This window comes from Lagenorhynchus albirostris, chromosome 2 (genome assembly GCF_949774975.1).
Source record: "Lagenorhynchus albirostris chromosome 2, mLagAlb1.1, whole genome shotgun sequence".
Lineage (NCBI taxonomy): Eukaryota > Metazoa > Chordata > Mammalia > Artiodactyla > Delphinidae > Lagenorhynchus > Lagenorhynchus albirostris.
Window position 1 is genome coordinate 72849798 of NC_083096.1, and position 17079 is coordinate 72866876.

Sequence of the window (17079 nt, forward strand, 5' to 3'; positions counted from 1 at the left end):
TGCTTGCTCATCACTGTCTTCTGGGCTAGAGGGGAGCGAGGGCCCCAAGAAGTCACTCCTGAACAGAAAGCAGAGTATCTTTCATTATCTTTCTTCCGCTTCCAGTCAAACCAGGCAACGTGAGGAACATCATTCAGCACTTTGAGAACAACCAGCAGTACGATGCCCCGGAGCCTGGGATGCAGCGACTCTCGACAGGAAGCTTTCCCGAGGACCTGCTGGAGAGCGACAGGTAGCAGTGGCTGGCTGGGGCCTGCTGGCTGCCCAGGGAGGGGAGCGTGGGCAGGGTTCAGGGCTAAGGTTCAATGCCAGCTACTTTACCCCCCACTAGACTGTAAGGCTCCCTCTATAGAGCTCTCTCCCTCTCCCCCAACCTTCCCGCCTATGTGTTGGTGATCAGGCCAGCGGGAGAGAGAGCAGGGCCTCTGACCTTCCAGTCCAAGAACCATATGCCTTTAAAATTTCCTTTGGATTCACCCCCTGGCCACGCAGTAGCCTCCACCCCAAGAATGAACTAGATTATGTTATAAAGCAGCTAGTCAGGAAACCCTAAATGACAAGGCTAGAGAAGAGTACAGAGTGGGGCGAAGGGAAATCCTGGCAATAAGGAAGTCAGGCTAAAGACAGTCTGGGGCATCCGTGAAGAAGAGAGTTAGAGATGAGGTTCTGCTGGCTAGTTTAAAGGCAGACGGTGTAACTTGGGCCTCAGATGTACATCTCAGCGAAGAAGTAGAAAGGTCATTGATGCAAAACAAACTGCAAACTGCTCTTCTTTCAAGAAGCAAAAGGGGAATGGAGGCTGTGACATTGCTCACATTCTCCACCTCTGGCCGGATTCTAAGAAGAGCCCTTCTCTGGTGGTGAAATGTACTCTTAGACTTGCTCTTGACTGTGGCACGACAGCCATCAGGTCACGTCTAAAATTCTGTAGCCAGCACTTCAAGTGAGAACTGCCTGTAGTCAGAAGTATCCCTGCAAATTCCTTAAGGCACACTTGAGGTACGGTAAATGTGGTCTTGTGTATACAAAACTCGTTCCTGTGTACACTGCTGAGCTGGACTAAAGGCAGACCCAAAGGCAAGTCAGCATGCAGCAGCCTGACTAGTCAAACCATTTTACCCCTGAAATAACTAATTATCAAACTGTAAGTCAAACATTCCTGCTTGTATGCAGGGTTACTCCTTTTTGTTTATACTAAGCCTTTATAAGCTTAATACTCATTAAAAGATTTTGCCATAGTGAGAATTAACCAAGATTTAGGCAAGATAAAGGTTAGATGTGTACTGGGGTCAGAGGTTGAGTTCTAATATTACTGAGTAAATTAAACATACAAATTATATGATTGCTGGGGTAGGTGTGATCTCACAGATGTATCAAATGTACAATTATAAGATATACTATCAACATTTTGAGGCAATATTTGAGACCATTTGTAAACGTATTCTTCAAGTTGTTAGGTAAAATTGCCCTGAGACATTCATTGGGATTCTGAATCTACTCTCAGCAGAAGCCTTTGAATTTGATGACAATCTTTGAATTTCACTGACAATCTTAGAAGAAATGGCATCGGCAGCATGGTGGGTCAGAGGTTGTCGTAGAAACTAAACAGGTGTAAGAAGCCCCCGATTCTAGACAGCAGTAGTCTAGGAATTTTTGGCCAGAGGTGGGTTGTATGCCTCACTTCTTGGTGGGATCATTACTCACTTCTGGGTACTTGAAAGAAGCCCCAGGAACCTCATTGCATGAGGTTTGTTGTGGTGCTAAAGTGACCCATTGTGGGGCACTGGTGAAGGTGTTTTGAGTTAGTCTGTGTTGGAAGTGTTCTGTCAGACGTCAGGGGGTGAGTTCAGTAGGGCATCAGCCGGCAGTATGGTTTCTAACACTGCAGACGAACCCCCAGGACCTGGGCAGGGGAGCGGCGTTGGGACCCTCTGGCAGTTCAGAGAGACTTGATGAATGGAGACCAAGGCATTTGGCTCCTTCTCCGCAGCAACCTGCTGTGCTGTTAAGAGCTCTCCAGACTCTCCAGGCCTTCTGTTGTCCTAGAGGCAGAGCAGGATGTAGATTAGTAATAATGTCAGCAAAGAACTAGCCCAGCAGGACCATGGGGGGAGGCACCATCCTGGGGCAGCCAGGGGTCAGAGATGCCAGCTGTCACAGGGCTGATGCACTGCAGGACTCAGAAAAGAGCAACACCCAGTCGTCAGCATCTCATCAAGCCCCACAGATACTCAGTGGCCAAGCACGGTAGGCCAGGGAGCAGGTTCCTGCCCATCAGTAAACAGGCCCCTGTAAGCACCCTCCCAAGCTGGTCTGCTCCCAAGAGGGGACTGGAAGCCTAGGAAGGATGCTGTCAGGATAAGAACAGAAGAAATCCACATCACAACTGGAGGGGTGGGAATCCAACAGCAGAGAGAATTTTCTGACAGGCAGTGTGGAGAATACTAGAGTGTGTGAAGAGGGTGCTTCTACTTCCCTCTTAAAAGATCTTGTGAAAGGAGACATCCGCCTCAAGCAGAGCCCAAGGTGGGAGCCGACCTGTCCCAAAGCAGAGGGCCAGATGAGCTGGCCACGAGATGGCCAGGGGCGGGGAAGGTGGGACCTTGCTGTCCCTGATGAGGGACTCTGGTGTCCACAGCTTTCCTGACGGGGACTTAGGGTCTTTGGCATCCGGACACCCCACAAGTCTGATTCTGTTAGTCCCAGATTTCACCTTCCTGTTGGGTTCCCTTCCTGACCAGTCGCAAGGAAGTTGAGAGGCGCTCTCCATCCAGCTGGGCTGGGGAAAGGAAGGATTTTGTAGAGCTGGGACCCTTTGGGTCTGGTGTTTGGGGTGGAAGCGCTGAGGCACCCCTGAGATGGGGCAGCAGGTCAAAGCTGGCCAGATATAAGACCCCAAGGTCTTTTGCCCTCTCCATCCAGTTCTCGCTCAGAGATTCGCCTGGGCCGCTCTGAGAGCCTGAAGGGCCGGGAGGAGATGAAGCGGTCCCGGAAGGCAGAGAACGTGCCCCGTTCTCGCAGCGACGTGGACATGGACGCGGCCGCAGAGGCCGCCCGCCTCCACCAGTCAGCCTCGTCCTCTGCCTCCAGCCTCTCCACCAGGTGGGCGGGGCTCAGGGGCTCAGCCCGCTGATATCTTGGGGGCCAGGCAGGAGCAGAGGGTTGCTGAGAGTTGACATTCTCTCCACAGGTCTCTTGAGAACCCAACCCCTCCCTTCACCCCCAAAATGGGCCGCAGGTGAGTGATGGGTGCCGTAGCGCCTCTGTTAGGTGTCCGTGTCCCAGCCGTGCTCAGCTGCCCCCGCTCCGCTTCCAGGGGCCAGCTGGTGGTGCAGCTCCTCTTCGTGGCCCACTGGCTTCCCATGGGCCCTGGGCAAGCAGGGTGGGCAGGAGGCGGAGGGACAAACCCCGTGTTTGAGTTTTTGCTCCGTGTGACGCTGAGCTGCCTGTTTTCCCCCAGGAGCATTGAGTCCCCCAGCTTGGGGTTTTGCACAGATGCCCTCCTCCCCAACCTCCTAGAAGATGATCTGGGCCAACTGTCTGACCTGGAGCCAGAGCCCGACGCCCAAAACTGGCAGCATACAGTGGGCAAGGATGTGGTGGCTGGGCTAAGCCAGAGGGAGATTGACCGGCAGGAGGTCATCAACGGTGAGACTCAAGCGGGAACAGGTGCAGGGCGCCTCAGGCGCAGATGGTGGTAGAGAAAATAGTGGGGGGCCTGGGGGCGAGAGCGGCTGCATTGTGGTCCCTGTAAGGGCCACCTCAGCTCTGGCCCCTGGGGAGAGAGAAGTTGACGCACCATCTGAAACCAGCACCAAAGGTGGTTTGGAGGTCACGAGATCCTTGCTGACGGGCTTTCCCTCTGTCTTTCTGCCCCTTCTTGTCACTGCCCCCGCTCAGAACTGTTTGTGACAGAGGCTTCCCATCTGCGCACACTCCGGGTGCTGGACCTGATCTTCTACCAGCGGATGAAGAAGGAGGGCCTGCTGCCCCGGGAGGAGCTGGCACGGCTCTTCCCCAACCTGCCCGAGCTCATCGAGATCCACAGTGAGGAGCCCACCCCGCCTGCCCCCTTCCCTGGCCAGCCTTCAGGTTTCTGCCCCAGCTCTGCCCGCATGCCAGGACCCCCCGAGCAGATAGCCCCCAACAGTCCTCTTTGGTGAGAGAACCTGACATGCAGCCTGAACATCGGCATTCCAGCCCCCCACAAGTGAAATGACTTGAGACCCTACCCCACGGCCCTGCCGTCAGATCCCTCTTCTCCCGTCATGAAGGGCCTGGCCATGCGGCTCAACCCCAGGCACTTCTGTCTTTTCTCCTTGCCCCAGATTCCTGGTGTGAAGCCATGAGGAAACTCCGGGAGGAGGGCCCCATCATCAAAGAAGTCAGTGACCTCATGCTGGCTCGGGTACGGCTGCCCAGGCCTGGAGGAGGTGGCAGAGGAGGTGGGGGGGAGCTGTCCCAGGCAGGGATGTGAGGCCGGGGCCGTGTGGTGTCCCTCCTGCCTTGCAGTTCGATGGCCCCGCCCGGGAGGAGCTCCAGCAGGTGGCCGCGCAGTTCTGCTCCTATCAGTCCATCGCCCTGGAGCTGATCAAGACCAGGCAGCGCAAGGAGAGCCGGTTCCAGCTCTTCATGCAGGTACGCTCGGCGTCGCCTCATTGCCACTGAAAGCAGCCAGTTCAGTCATAGCTCACCCAGTAAGGCGGAGGGGGACAGTTAACCGGGTTCACCCACCATCTCCTGGACTGCCCTCCTGGCCCCCAGCTCCAGGCGCTTGGCCTCTTCTCTCTACAGGGGAGGGTAAACGGCAACTTGCTGCTCCATCCACGCCCTCCCCAACGCCTCCTCTTCAGAAACACTGACACATACTCGCTCTCAAGACGGAGACACTGGACTGGCCATCAGAAGGCCCCGCTCACCTACCAGTGCCTGTATTTACTTAGATGGATCTCAGTTTCCTTGTCTATAAAGTGGGAATAATACCTGCTTTATGTGGCTTATTTGACCACATCCCCTTCTTGGGCTACTGTCTTCCTGCCTCCACCAACCTTTCCCTAAATATTTAAGCACGAAGCTGCCACCTCTGTTTCTGAGCGATCCTCTGGGATTAGGACCTATTCGGCGTTCGCACAGTCCTCCGTGTCCTGAGCTCACAGCCAGCTCGTAATCCAGGCTGTCGTCTTCCTCTGTTCCTCCTTGTGTCTAGGAGGCTGAGAGCCACCCTCAGTGCCGGCGGCTGCAGCTTAGAGACCTCATCATCTCTGAGATGCAGCGGCTCACCAAGTACCCACTGCTGCTGGAGAACATCATCAAGCACACGGAGGGTAGGGCTCCCAGAAGGCTGGCATTGGGAGGCAGCAGCCCGCAGCTCGGACCCTGGTTCTAGCGCTGACTTGCTTTGTGTCCTTAGCAAGTCACTTGACCTCTCTGGTCTTCAGGGTCTTCGTCCTTGTGTTGTTGTGGTCACTCTCAAAGCAGGTAACGATGGTCAATGTGCTTTGGCAAAACTCAGGTGCTGAGCAGCAGGAGGAGGTAAGGGCTGCCTCTGGCCTGTGTGGGGCGTCTGTGCAGATCAGAGGGAAGCATCTGAGGGACACAGGTTAGCGCACAGAGGGCACGTTGGCTCCTCTGAGGATCGTGGTCCCACGCCAGAGGCTGTGGCCGGATTTTAGCCCTGTTGATCCCCCTGCTGGACGTCTCTGTGAGATGCACAAAAGATACAGCCATGTGTGCTTACTCCACGGGAGTAGGGGACCGTGCTGAACAGGGGGGTCTAACCCCAGGTTGTCACTGTCCCTGGGATCCTGAGCAGCTTTCACCACCTCAAGTGTGGGATGCTGGCGTCAGTGTGTAGAAGTGGGAAGAGCCACAACCTGATTTGAACAGGTGTTCCTAGAGGGAGACACACACCATCACTGTCATCACCCACAGTCCCTGTCCCCGTTCCTGTCCTCCACACCCGTAGAGTGGCTGTGGCGGGAATTCCCAAGAGCTATCGGTGTCTTCAGAGCCTTGGTCTGAAACACAAGGACCCTCAGTATAAGTTGTCCTTACGATTGAGGTCCAAGTTAGGCAAGGGTGGCGTATCTACACCCATCCCTGCTGGTTGGCGACTGGCCAGCGGCTGTTGGTAGCCAGGCACTCTCAGGCTCTGACAGACTTCTCGGGCAGGAGCCCTCACCACCTCCTCTCTGCCCCGTGGTAGGTGGCACCTCTGAGCACGAGAAACTCTGCCGGGCCCGGGATCAGTGCCGGGAAATTCTCAAGTACGTGAATGAAGCAGTGAAGCAGACAGAGAACCGGCACCGTCTAGAGGGCTACCAGAAACGTCTGGATACCACCTCCCTGGAGAGGGCCAGCAACCCCCTGGCAGCGGAGTTCAAGGTAGGAGGCTGAGGCTGCAGCGTCGTCAGCCCCACATGGCGCACGTACCTCTTGGGCACCCTTAGGAGCAGAGCTCCGGTCAGGACCTGGAGAAGGTGGAGGGGAGGAGACCTGGGCCTGTCTGTGATAGGATGGCGCGATGGGGGCCCTGGAATACACACAGCCCCAGTTACCATTGTCACCCCATCCCGAGACAGACAAGGGCAGACAGCCCTACCATAAAGGCCAGATGTTCGAACTCAGTCTGGGAGAGCAGGGGATGGGAATCAACTCAAGGTAAAGGTGAAGGTCATTCGGGAGAACATAAAGCTGAGGGAAAGGGCAGGTGAAGCAGAGTGATCCTAGGAGAGTACACAGCACGTAGTAGCGGGTAGAGAGACCCCTGCCAGAACCATCGGCATATCCCCCAGCACAGCACGTGGCACGTGACTCTGTAGTCGCCTTTTTACTTGTCTGCATCCCCCACAGGAGTGTGAGGGCGAAGACTGCTCTTGTTCACCACTGGTGCCCAGCACCTTAGCACAATGTCTAGGTTTTCAGATACTTGTTGAATATATGGTGTCTCCGTAACAGAGTCTGGATCTTACAACCAGAAAGATGATCCATGAGGGGCCCCTGACCTGGAGGATCAGCAAAGATAAGACCTTGGGTAAGTGCCAGGGGACTGGGGCCAAGAGGGAACCTAGGGCACTGCCCCTGGGCTCTTCCCTCTCTGGACCATAAGTCCTGTACCCGGTGCTCTAAAGGGATGGTAAGGAGGCAGCTTGAAACACGACTGGGGATGAGAGCTCAGGGCTCCTTAAGCACAGCATGGGGAGGAAGGACCAAAAACAAAGCAGTCAGGGGTCACCAGACTCCAGGGCTTCCTAGATCCTGGAGATGACTGTCCAAGAGCCTCTGGTACCCCACGTGTTAATGGGGGATGAGTGGGCCACAGAGAACACCTCACAAGCACCGCACCCCTCCAGACCTCCACGTGCTGCTGCTGGAGGACCTCCTCGTGCTGCTGCAGAAACAGGATGAGAAGCTGCTGCTGAAGTGTCACAGCAAGACAGCCGTGGGCTCCTCGGACAGCAAGCAGACCTTCAGCCCGGTGCTCAAGCTCAATGCCGTGCTCGTCCGCTCCGTGGCCACAGGTACCCGTGAGGAGACAGTCCCAGCCGGCCCACACCCCGGGGCCATGAGCCCTGTTACTCGGGTCCAGCGAGCACTGGGTGATGCGGGGCCGATCTGGGGCTGTACAGAACTTATCAGCCCACCTGCGTTCCTTTCCTCCCAGCCCTGACTCACTGAAGCAGGAGGATGTGGTCCAACGTGGGGTAGGGTGATGGGTAGGAGGGAGACCAAGATGAGGGAGGACAGCGTGGTTCCTGTCCTCTGAGGCAGGATGGGATGTGGGCACTGAGGATGAGGTAGCAGAATTGGGCAGAGAAGAGCAGGACAAGCCTTCCTGCTGCAGAAGTGACGGGCAGAGCTCGCTTGCAGAAGACAGACGCGCCCCCCGTCCAGAGCCTGGTCCAGTGCTCAGAGCATTTCAGTGAGAAGCAGAGTGTGTACAAGAAGGGCTCTGGAGCAAGAGCCAGGCAGCCAGATTCTCTGGGCTCATCGCTTCCTTCATCTGTAACACGGGGGGTGAGGTCTGTCTCTTGGAGGGGGGTGTAAAGGGAGGATGGGTGTGATGCAGTTTTATAAACCCTAAGCACCGTACACCCCTCAGCCTTCGCTGTTCGGAAAGCGAGAGGTAATGGGGGTGGCTGTGAAGATGGCATTAGGGGACCCAGAATTGCCTCTGTCCTCTGTAAGCGAGCCCCAAGTGCTTCTGAGGACCCAGGTCCGTCTGGCGCTGCACTCTTAGCTGGCCGAGGGTGAGGACTCCAAGTCCGCACTCTGCCGCCTCGGCTCAGGCTGCAGTCGTGCCTCTGCCACCGCCAATGCAGACCCTTCTGCCTTCTCTCTCTCACACAGATAAACGGGCCTTCTTCATTATCTGTACCTCCGAGCTGGGCCCACCCCAGATCTACGAGCTGGTGGCATTGACGTCATCAGACAAGAACACGTGAGGACTGCCTGATTGCGGGGGGGGGGGGGTCCCATGTAACCGCCGTCCCCTTGGGACCAGGGTGGTGTATGAGGATGTGAACAGGGAGGCCAGGGCTGCGCCCCAGAGCATTCACAGGACGGGGCCTTGAGGGGAAGTGGGAGATAAGACAGGAGTAGAGAGGTTTACCGTGTCACCTCCCCTGACCCCATGAGCAGGCCTGCCCTAGGGAGGAGGAGTCCCCAGCAGTCTTCCAGCCTTTCTGAGGCTGCTTTCCTTTCTCTGGCCCCCCTTCTTTCCCCTGGGGTTTTTCTTCCCTTCCCCCATCAAGCGTTGCAAATGCCCACATTCTTCAAAGGCCTTTGCCTCCGGGACCCTCATCCCCACCCAGGGCATTCAGTCACCCGTATTCCCAACAGTGGCCAGCCAGAGGCAGCGTGGCACGGTGGGAGGAGATAGCTTGAGTCAGGCAGTTTCTCAGACTCCGGGTTTTCATCTGCGAAATGTGGATAATGCTACCTCTTGAGAGTTATTTTGAGAGAAAGAAGAGAGATAGAGGGACTTCCCTGGTGGCGCGGTGGTTAAGAATCCGCCTGCCAATGCAGGGGACACAGGTTCAAGCCCTGGTCCGGGAAGATCCCACATGCCTCAGAGCAACTAAGCCCGTGAGCCACAACTACGGAGCCTGCGCTCTAGGGCCCGCGAGCCACAACTACTGAGCCCGCGAGCCTAGAGCCCGTGCTCTGCAACAAGAAAAGCCGCCACAATGAGAAGCCCGCGCACCGCAACGAAGAGTAGCCCCCGCTCGCCGCAACCAGAGAAAACCCATGCACAGCAACGAAGACCCAACGCAGCCAAAAATTAATTAATTAATTAAAAAGAGAGAGAGAGAGAGAGAGAGAGAGAGGGAATGCTTAGCACAACGAGTAACAGAGGGTTGGTGTTCAGTAATTGGTAGGTGCGAGTAATGTAACCCAATGTGAGCAACCAGTCAGATCTGCAAGGAAGGGGACCCCGCTGGGCAGAGGGGGTCCTCAGAGCAGGGCCTGGCGAAGGGCTTCGCAGCTCTGACGCAGGGGGTCGGTAAGGGGAGAGGCTGTGTGCCTCGGTCCTGTTCTCACCACCAGTCCTCTCTGTTCCTGCTGAACAACAGATGGATGGAGCTCTTAGAAGAGGCCGTGCGGAACGCCACCAGGCACCCTGGAGCCGCCCCAAAGCCCGTCCACCCGCCGCCCTCAGGCCCCCAGGAGCCAGCCCACCAGAGCCCCACACCCAGCAGGTGCTTAGCCCTCCAGGCCCCCTCACCATCCCCACTCCAGGCCACTCGTTTGCTGCTTCTAAGCCCTTCCCCCCTGGGGATGGGCAGGTGGCGGAAGGTACCCTCACATCTCTGCCTTCCGTCGCCGTCTGCTCTCCCCCTGCAGCCCCCCACCCGGCTGTAGTAGAGACTGTGCCTGAAGTGGGGTGGGGGGTATAAAATCGTGACCAGGAGAAGCTTGGCCGACACCCACCCTCCCCTCCGGGTTGCCAGCCAGACGGCAGGTGCCGGAGTCTAAACCCCTCCCTCCTTGGGCCCTGCTCCTTCATTGCCCATCCCAACCCAGGAGGCCCGAGTGGAATTTCACCTCCTCCTGGCTGGCAGAGAGCCAGACTTCCCAGCAGGCGATCCTCTCTCACCCTGGGCTGTTTCTTCCCTCAGGGAAGGACTGGATGACTCCGAGGTGTTCCGTAGTGAGCCAGAGCCTGAGACAGTACCTGGAGGTAAGTCCCCTGAGCTGTCTTTTTGGGAGCCCAACCCATTCCATTTTCTGTAGGCACAGTAGGGAGGTGGTCAGGTGTGCCTGTGGGGGTGATGGGAGAGGGCTGTCGGGGCCAGAGGTGTGAGGTTTTGATAAGGGTAGAGAAGAAACAGTGAGGAAGAAAGAGTCTGGAAGAGGAAAGAGAACAGGCTGAAGCGAATGTGGGCCAGCTCACTTGAACAGAGCTCTCAACCTGGGCTCTCTGGGTGCCAGGTATCGAGCAGGGGAGGAAGAGAGGGGCGGTCAGGTCCGGGGGTGCCTAACGGAGAGCAGAATGCACTCACATCTGCAGACACAGGAGTCTTGTGGGGGCAGGGATAGGGAGCCCAAAGGGCTGAAGGTACAGTCGCCGGGATGGGATTGGCAGGGGCAGGAGGGTCTCAGACAGAATTCTCGTTGAGTTTTTATGTGAAATTACTTAGGGTCTCATGTTTAGAGAGAAATCTCCCCGGTGGGCTCCCTGGCTGGGTCCCTTTTCTGTTTCCTTCTGCTTAGAATGCTTCTAACTCCCGCACGCCCTTCAAGTCTTTGTGCAGGTGTCAGCTTTGCACCAATATACCTTCTCTGACCACTCGGTTTAATACCAGCGTTCCTGACCTCCCACACCCTGCGCCATGTTTTCTTCTTTCCTGTAGCACTTCTCTAATTTATGTAGACAGTTTACTTATTTTATTTTTCTTTATGTCCGTCCACTGGAATTTAAGTTCCGTAGGGCGGGGATCTCTGTTTTATTTACGGATGTATGCCAAGAGCCTGGGACAGTGCCTGGCCATAGTAGGTGCTCAGTAAACATTGTGGAATCAGGCAGTGTTCCCAGCCCCTTGAACCCAAAGCTGGGCCTGGGATCAACCCATACGTGCCTTCCCTCTTTCCCTGTCTTACACTGTCCTCCCATCCAAAACAGGCACTGGGCCCCAGCAGAGGGTCAAAGGGAAGCACCCGGTCCTGCTAGAGGGCCCCAAGCAGGAGGGCAGCATAGAAGAAGAGGAGCTGGGTACCCTGCCTCACCCTTCTGCCTCCCTGGATGGAGAGAACAGGGGCAGCAGGACAAGGGACCCCATCCTCCTGCCCCTCCCAGGCCCTCTGTTCATGGAAGGACTCGCCGATGCAGCCCTGGAGGACGGTGAGTGCCTCGTGGCCCCAACCGTCAGCCCCCCGGTGCCCCAGTAGCTTGGCCATTGTGAACACCATGGCAGACACCCCACTCTCTTACCTGCTCAAAGGCTCTCCCTGTTGTGTTTGAGGAGAGATGGATGCAGAGAGACAATTGTCATTCCTGTCCCCCCACCCACCCACCCAGCTGGTTGGCCAGAGTCCCACAGCTCCACCCTGTGACTGGAGAAGTTTCACCAAGATTGCTGTGGGAGAGGGGAGCGGTGGCCCTCCTGCCACCTCTGCACCCTCCCCCGACTGGCGAGGTGTGTAGTCCTGTTTCCAGTAAGCCATCGCCCTGTTTCCCCTCCAGTGGAGAACCTGCGGCACCTGATCCTGTGGAGCCTGCTGCCAGGTCGCCCCATGGACCCACAGACTTCTGGGGAGCCCGAGGACGACCTGACACCTACACCTTCCGTCATCAGCATCACTTCTCACCCCTGGGACCCAGGCTCCCCAGGGCGAGCTCCCACTGGGGGTGAAGGGGACAGTGCCCCGCTCTCAGGGCCAGAGCGGGGCCAGCAGGAGGACACGGCTCTCTGTTCTCTGGAACACCTGCCCCCAAGGGCCAGGAATTCTGGGATCTGGGAATCTCCTGAGCTGGACAGGAATCCAGAGGAAGAAGCTTCGAGCACAGAGGCAACAGGAAGTTACAAAGTTGTGAGAAAAGGTAAAAGACATCGGGGTGTCCACTGGGGAGACACACGCCCAATTCTGCTAGGGTAGCGCTGAGTCTTCCAGATGGCTACTTCCTTCCCCGCCTCTGTCCTGCAAACCATGTGTGCAGAGGCTCGTCCAGATCCTGGGGGAAGGAGACATGTTGCTATCACGCAAAGGCTTTGGGGTCGGACAGCTTAGGTGCAGAGTCCTAGCTCCGTCGCTTAGTACCCGTGTGCCCTTAGGCAAAAATCTGAATCACCTCTGGACTCCATTCTACAATATAAGGGTATTACGACTGCTTGGCACAAATCATCTGTCAGTAAAAGTTTCTGCTAGCGTTTGTCACTGCTCTTCCAGTTCTGAGGAAAAGTGGGGCTCTTCTCGGGAGCTTCGTTCCCAGGTGACTCCAGATAGCAGCGAAGGAATTGGCGTGTAGGATGGAGGTGGCAGCGGGACTAGAGGTGGAGCCAAGACTAGGGGCTGAGGACAAGGCTGGGGAGACGCATGGGGAGTGTGGGGCTGTGTTGAATGAGCGGGGACGTAGGGAGGGCGCCCGGCTTGTGGAATGCCGTGGGCTGTAAGACAGGAAAAGCCAAGACTGGCCGGGATGGGGACTCAGGGCAGGTTTGTCTGGCCGGAGCTCGGGGGAGGGAGGGAAGAGTAAGCTGAAGAGAGGGCAGCCTGGTCTGAGGAGTGCAGCAGGAAAGATGAACTGAAGCACGGGAAGCTTTCGAGGGGTTGAGGTGGGGGGGTGGGGGGTCCATGTTAGTGCTAGGGGGTCTCCTTTCCTCCCCTAGTGCCCAGCTCTGCCTCCTTTTCCAGGAGCATTTTTCTTTCCATCTGCCCAAGGTGTGTGCTCTCTCCTGGGTTTCTGGGACCTGGCCTCCCTGCTCTCTCCTCTGGTGAATTGTTGGAGCGGCTGTCTTCAGCTCCCTGGGGTATAATCATGTGTGATCTTGCGTTCACTTTGTTCTTCCCTTTTTCTCCACCCCTGCTCCCTCCCCCCTTCCTTCTCCCTCTCCTTCCTGTTCTCTCTCCCTTCCCTCTCCTTCTCTCTCAGTCTCTACTGTCCCTGGTGGTGGTGTCGGTGCAGCTGAGGTGGCAGGCAGCAAAGTTGTCCCTGCACTACCAGAGAGTGGCCAGTCAGAGCCTGAGCCACCCGAAGTGGAAGGCGGAGCAAAGGCTACGGGTAATGAACTTCTCCTTGGAGCCAGAGACAGGCCAGGGCTAGAATGCAGGCCCACGGGGGCAGAACTGGGCTTCAGGTGTTAGACCCTTACCTGCAGTCACGTGGCCACACACCTCCGTCCGTACTCCCTGAACTGTCTGGAATGGGTGAGGAGTAGGACGTGGGCCTGAAGACGGAAGAATGGACCCTGTGCCAGCCGCTCGCCGAGAGCGGCTCGAAGCGGTAGGGTTGAGCAGCTCTGCTTAGTCACGAAAGGGGGCGGGGAAGCCTGGCCCAGCGCCCAGGGCCCAGTGTCCTTAGCCCGACATTCTGAGCCACCTCTCCCCGACACTAGCCACCATCCAGTGTCACTGTGGAAAAGGGCTTACATGGCCTTGCAGGCTCCTGGGCACTTACCTATGCTTACTGCCCTGTCAGTCAGCCTTACGTCCTTCTCTGTGTCCCCGACCCCCTCTGATGAGTTGAGGTACCTCGAGGATCGTGAAATAGATGGCAGTTGCGGCAGGGCACCGTGTCGAAGTTCAGCAGCAGAGCCTGAGATGGGGCAGAGGGAAGGAGGCTAGTGCCTAAAACCAGCCCACGCCCTCTTTACCCTTCCTTCAGGGAATGGGAGCCGCTCCCCTTTCCCAGAAGAAACACAACCACCCTGCCCCTTCTCCCTTAGCTTCCACCACTAAGCATCTCCCCTGCTCTGGGCCAAGCTGAGCAAAGTCGCCATCTCGAAGGCTCTCTGGCAGAGAAGGGCTTTTGGGAGACTGGTAGGCAGCACGAGGCCAGCCTACTCCGAGCTCGTCTGCAGGATGGCTTCCCTGGCCCCGTCAGCCGGCCTGGGGAACACCAGGGGAGCGGAAGATGGTTTAGACTTCCTCTCTGTTTGCCTCCTAATCGCTTTGTCTTGCTGGGGACAGGAAACTGCTTTTACGTGAGCATGCCGGCAGGACCCCTGGACTCAAGCACTGACCCCTCAGGGGCACGCGTGGGGCCCTCCCAGCCCGATGGCCTCCCTGCCTGGCAGCCGGCGCCTCGGCCCGCGCTGCGGGAAGGCAATGAAGATCAAAGGCGCCTGGGCCGCTCTCCCCCCAGCCTGGCCCTCAGGGACATGGGCATGATCTTCCGTACCATCGAGCAGCTCACCGTCAAGCTCAACAGGCTCAAGGTAAGGGCTTGGGACCCTGGAGGCCTCGGTCCACTGCGCTGAGACCCATCACCCACACGAGTGAGCTACACGGTGTGTCTCCATGGGAGCCCTAGATCCTGGCCTGGGGCTCTACCCTCAGCCCAGCCAGCCGCTGTCAAGCACAACCCATCCCCTGGACCCCACGGAGAAGAGGGCATTGCCCCTTCCCCAGGGGCTCATGAACAGAGGGGCTTGAGAGCAGATGTCCCTCTACAACTCTTCCAGGACATGGAGCTGGCCCACAAAGAGCTGCTCAGGTCCCTCGGGGGAGAGTCGTCTGGCGGTACCACGCCTGTGGGCGGTTTCCACACAGAGGCAGCTAGATGGATAGACAGCTCCCTGTCCCCTCCAGCCAAGGAGCACCTGGCCTCTGACTCCAGGGACAGCTGCGAACTGGGGCCCTGCCCCGAGGACGGTGAGTGAAGTCCTCCGGGGGTGGGGTGGGGTGTGCAGGGAGAAGACCTCCGTCTCCTGAGGAAGCACTGCCGTGCAGTGTGAGGACGCGGGAGTTCTGAGAAGGGGCCTCGTCTCCCCCTGAGTACAGTTCATTCATTCGTTCCCTCAGCTTCAGAAAGAGGTCAGTTTAGGGAAGGCGCACGGAAGCTCCCCTAAAACTGGGAAACTTATAACTGAACCCTCTTTTCCCTTGGGTTATGGAGATAACAAACCAGGGGGAGCCTCGTCTCACATCTGAAACCTGTTCTTAAGAAGTGGTTCAGAAGCAGATTGCATGGGCCAGGGCCATGGCTGTGTTCCAGCTTAGGAAGACAGACCCATACCTACCCGTGGGCTTTGGGGGCCGACAGAACAGAAGTGGGGTTCAGTACGCAGCCCTTTCCGGGTCGCACAGGGAACTCCAGGGTTTCTGGAGGAGGAGAATGCCTTGTCACGGAAGGATGGCACTGAAGAGCTGCTCTCACAAGCCTGAGGGCTTTGCAGGCGGAACACAGGGAGGGTCATCTCAGAGGCCAGCCCCTCACTGCCATCCCCACATCCCTGCAGGCCACAACGCCCCGCTGGAAGACAGCCTGGCGGACTCGGCCACATCCCCAGGACTGTAGCTGTCCAAACCACCGAATCCTCCGCGTCCCGAACTCCTCCTCTAGGGACTGGCCTGAGGCAGGGCTCAGGGTGGGGAGAGCCCAAACCTCCTCCCTGCGGTGGAGGCAGGCGGTTGAAGAGACAGCTCCAGCCAAGACCGGGGGCAGATGCGCATGTTGCTTGGTCTGCTCAGATTGGAGTCAAGTTTCCTTGTCTTTTCCCCTCCCTTCAGCCCAACCCTTCGAGGCCTTGTGTCTCCTAAGCATGCTGACTGCATCTGAAAGGCCCCCCTCGTCCCACGGATGTGCGCGCCTGTGTGTGTGGGTGAAAGGAGGCGGCTCCAGTGTAAATGCACTTTCTTCCTCCCCTCCCTTCTCCACAGGGCCCAAGGCTGGGGCGGGTGTCTCCACCTCTCCTCTTTGTCACTTTGGTTTCCTATAAATATGTATGTATTGTATGTGCCTCTTTGCTATTGTAAATAACTTTGACCTTTTTTGTTTCTGATCCTGGCGTGCCGAAGGCAGTTACAGAGGGACTGCTAAGGGAAGAGGAGGTTCACTTGTATCTCTTTGTCAGCAGCCCAGCTCCAGGATCAGGGCCCAAAGGTGGAGCCAGCCCTGAGCGCTCCGCCCCCCCACCTCCCGTGGGCAAGGCGGCATCCAGCTTCCGGCCCGCCTGGCCAGAGAGCCTAGCCTCTGCAGCTCGGTGCTGAGCTACTCCCTCCCTCCTAGGACTTCTCATCTTCAGGGGAACTTCTTACCCCACCTGTGTCCACCCTGCCCCACCCTCTCCCTATAGAAAACCAGTGTATCAGGTACAGAGCTGAAAACTGGGCCCCAGGGAGGTGGGGGTAGGGGTTTGAATGCTGGAGTCCCTAAACTAACCTAGGACCATCCCCAGGGGCCACCACAGCCTTGGCCCCTATTACCACATCCACTCCACTCCCCACAGACTAATAGAATATACACACTGTGCTAGGTGTATATATACATATATATATATAAATATATATAATATATATAAAATACAGATATGGAAATGACTGTTTTGCTGTTAAAATAATGTATACTCTTTTATTTTCTTCCTTTCATGGTTAAGATTTTTTTTTAAGAAAAGTTAAATATTCTTCAACTGTGGTGGTGTGTGTGTGATTCTTGGAACTGCTGTGATCAGAGATATTGTGATATTCCCTCTGAGACTGATTGGAATTGAGTAGAGGGAACAGAAGGCAGCCCCAGACCCAGGCCTTGCCGTATTCTCTCCCGAAGTTCCAGATGTGCACTTCACTGAACTTCAGACTAAGCGATACAGCCCCCGTGGCCAGAACACAAAAAGACAACGCGCACGCACGCACGCACACGCACGCACGCACGCAGTGGCCCCAGAATCAAGAGCCCTCGTGAGCTGCCCTCGTGAGCTGCCCTCAGTGAGCTGCCCTCAGTGAGCTGCCCTCAGTGAGCTTCAGGACTTTAAAGGCAGTACACAGGGGAGGGTCATCTCAGAGGCCTGGCCAGCTGCTGTCATCGGTCCTCTGCGTCCTCCCACAGGCACCCCCTGGAAGCAGCTCATCAGACGTGACCACACCCCCAGGACTGTAACCACTCAAACTGCTTCTCTTTGCTGTCGTTGTTGGACTAAG

The 17079-nt window shown here is 56.9% G+C and overlaps 1 protein-coding gene across 18 annotated transcripts in view; it reads left to right on the forward strand.

The window, feature by feature from the left end:
• Positions 1 to 16571, forward strand: part of ARHGEF11 (Rho guanine nucleotide exchange factor 11) — a 112670-nt gene extending 96099 nt beyond the window's left edge. For 7 of the 18 annotated variants that reach the window (XM_060135707.1, XM_060135697.1, XM_060135718.1 and 4 more), the window contains 19 exons: positions 106 to 232; positions 2923 to 3102; positions 3191 to 3238; positions 3461 to 3648; positions 3901 to 4047; positions 4329 to 4408; positions 4513 to 4638; positions 5207 to 5324; positions 6206 to 6384; positions 6958 to 7033; positions 7353 to 7520; positions 8350 to 8440; positions 9576 to 9701; positions 10122 to 10183; positions 11126 to 11344; positions 11687 to 12043; positions 13094 to 13222; positions 14131 to 14378; positions 15402 to 15901. In XM_060135707.1, coding sequence (XP_059991690.1) covers positions 106 to 232; positions 2923 to 3102; positions 3191 to 3238; positions 3461 to 3648; positions 3901 to 4047; positions 4329 to 4408; positions 4513 to 4638; positions 5207 to 5324; positions 6206 to 6384; positions 6958 to 7033; positions 7353 to 7520; positions 8350 to 8440; positions 9576 to 9701; positions 10122 to 10183; positions 11126 to 11344; positions 11687 to 12043; positions 13094 to 13222; positions 14131 to 14378; positions 15402 to 15881 — 3149 coding nt within the window. In that variant the 3' untranslated portion in view covers positions 15882 to 15901. Of the gene's footprint in view, positions 1 to 105; positions 233 to 2922; positions 3103 to 3190; positions 3239 to 3460; positions 3649 to 3900; positions 4048 to 4328; positions 4409 to 4512; positions 4639 to 5206; positions 5325 to 6205; positions 6385 to 6957; positions 7034 to 7352; positions 7521 to 8349; positions 8441 to 9575; positions 9702 to 10121; positions 10184 to 11125; positions 11345 to 11686; positions 12044 to 13093; positions 13223 to 14130; positions 14379 to 14624; positions 14815 to 15401; positions 15902 to 15960 lie in introns of those variants that run through there. The other 11 variants (XM_060135788.1, XM_060135791.1, XM_060135799.1 and 8 more) reach the window with 8 other exon arrangements.
• The last annotated feature ends 508 nt before the right edge of the window (positions 16572 to 17079 follow it).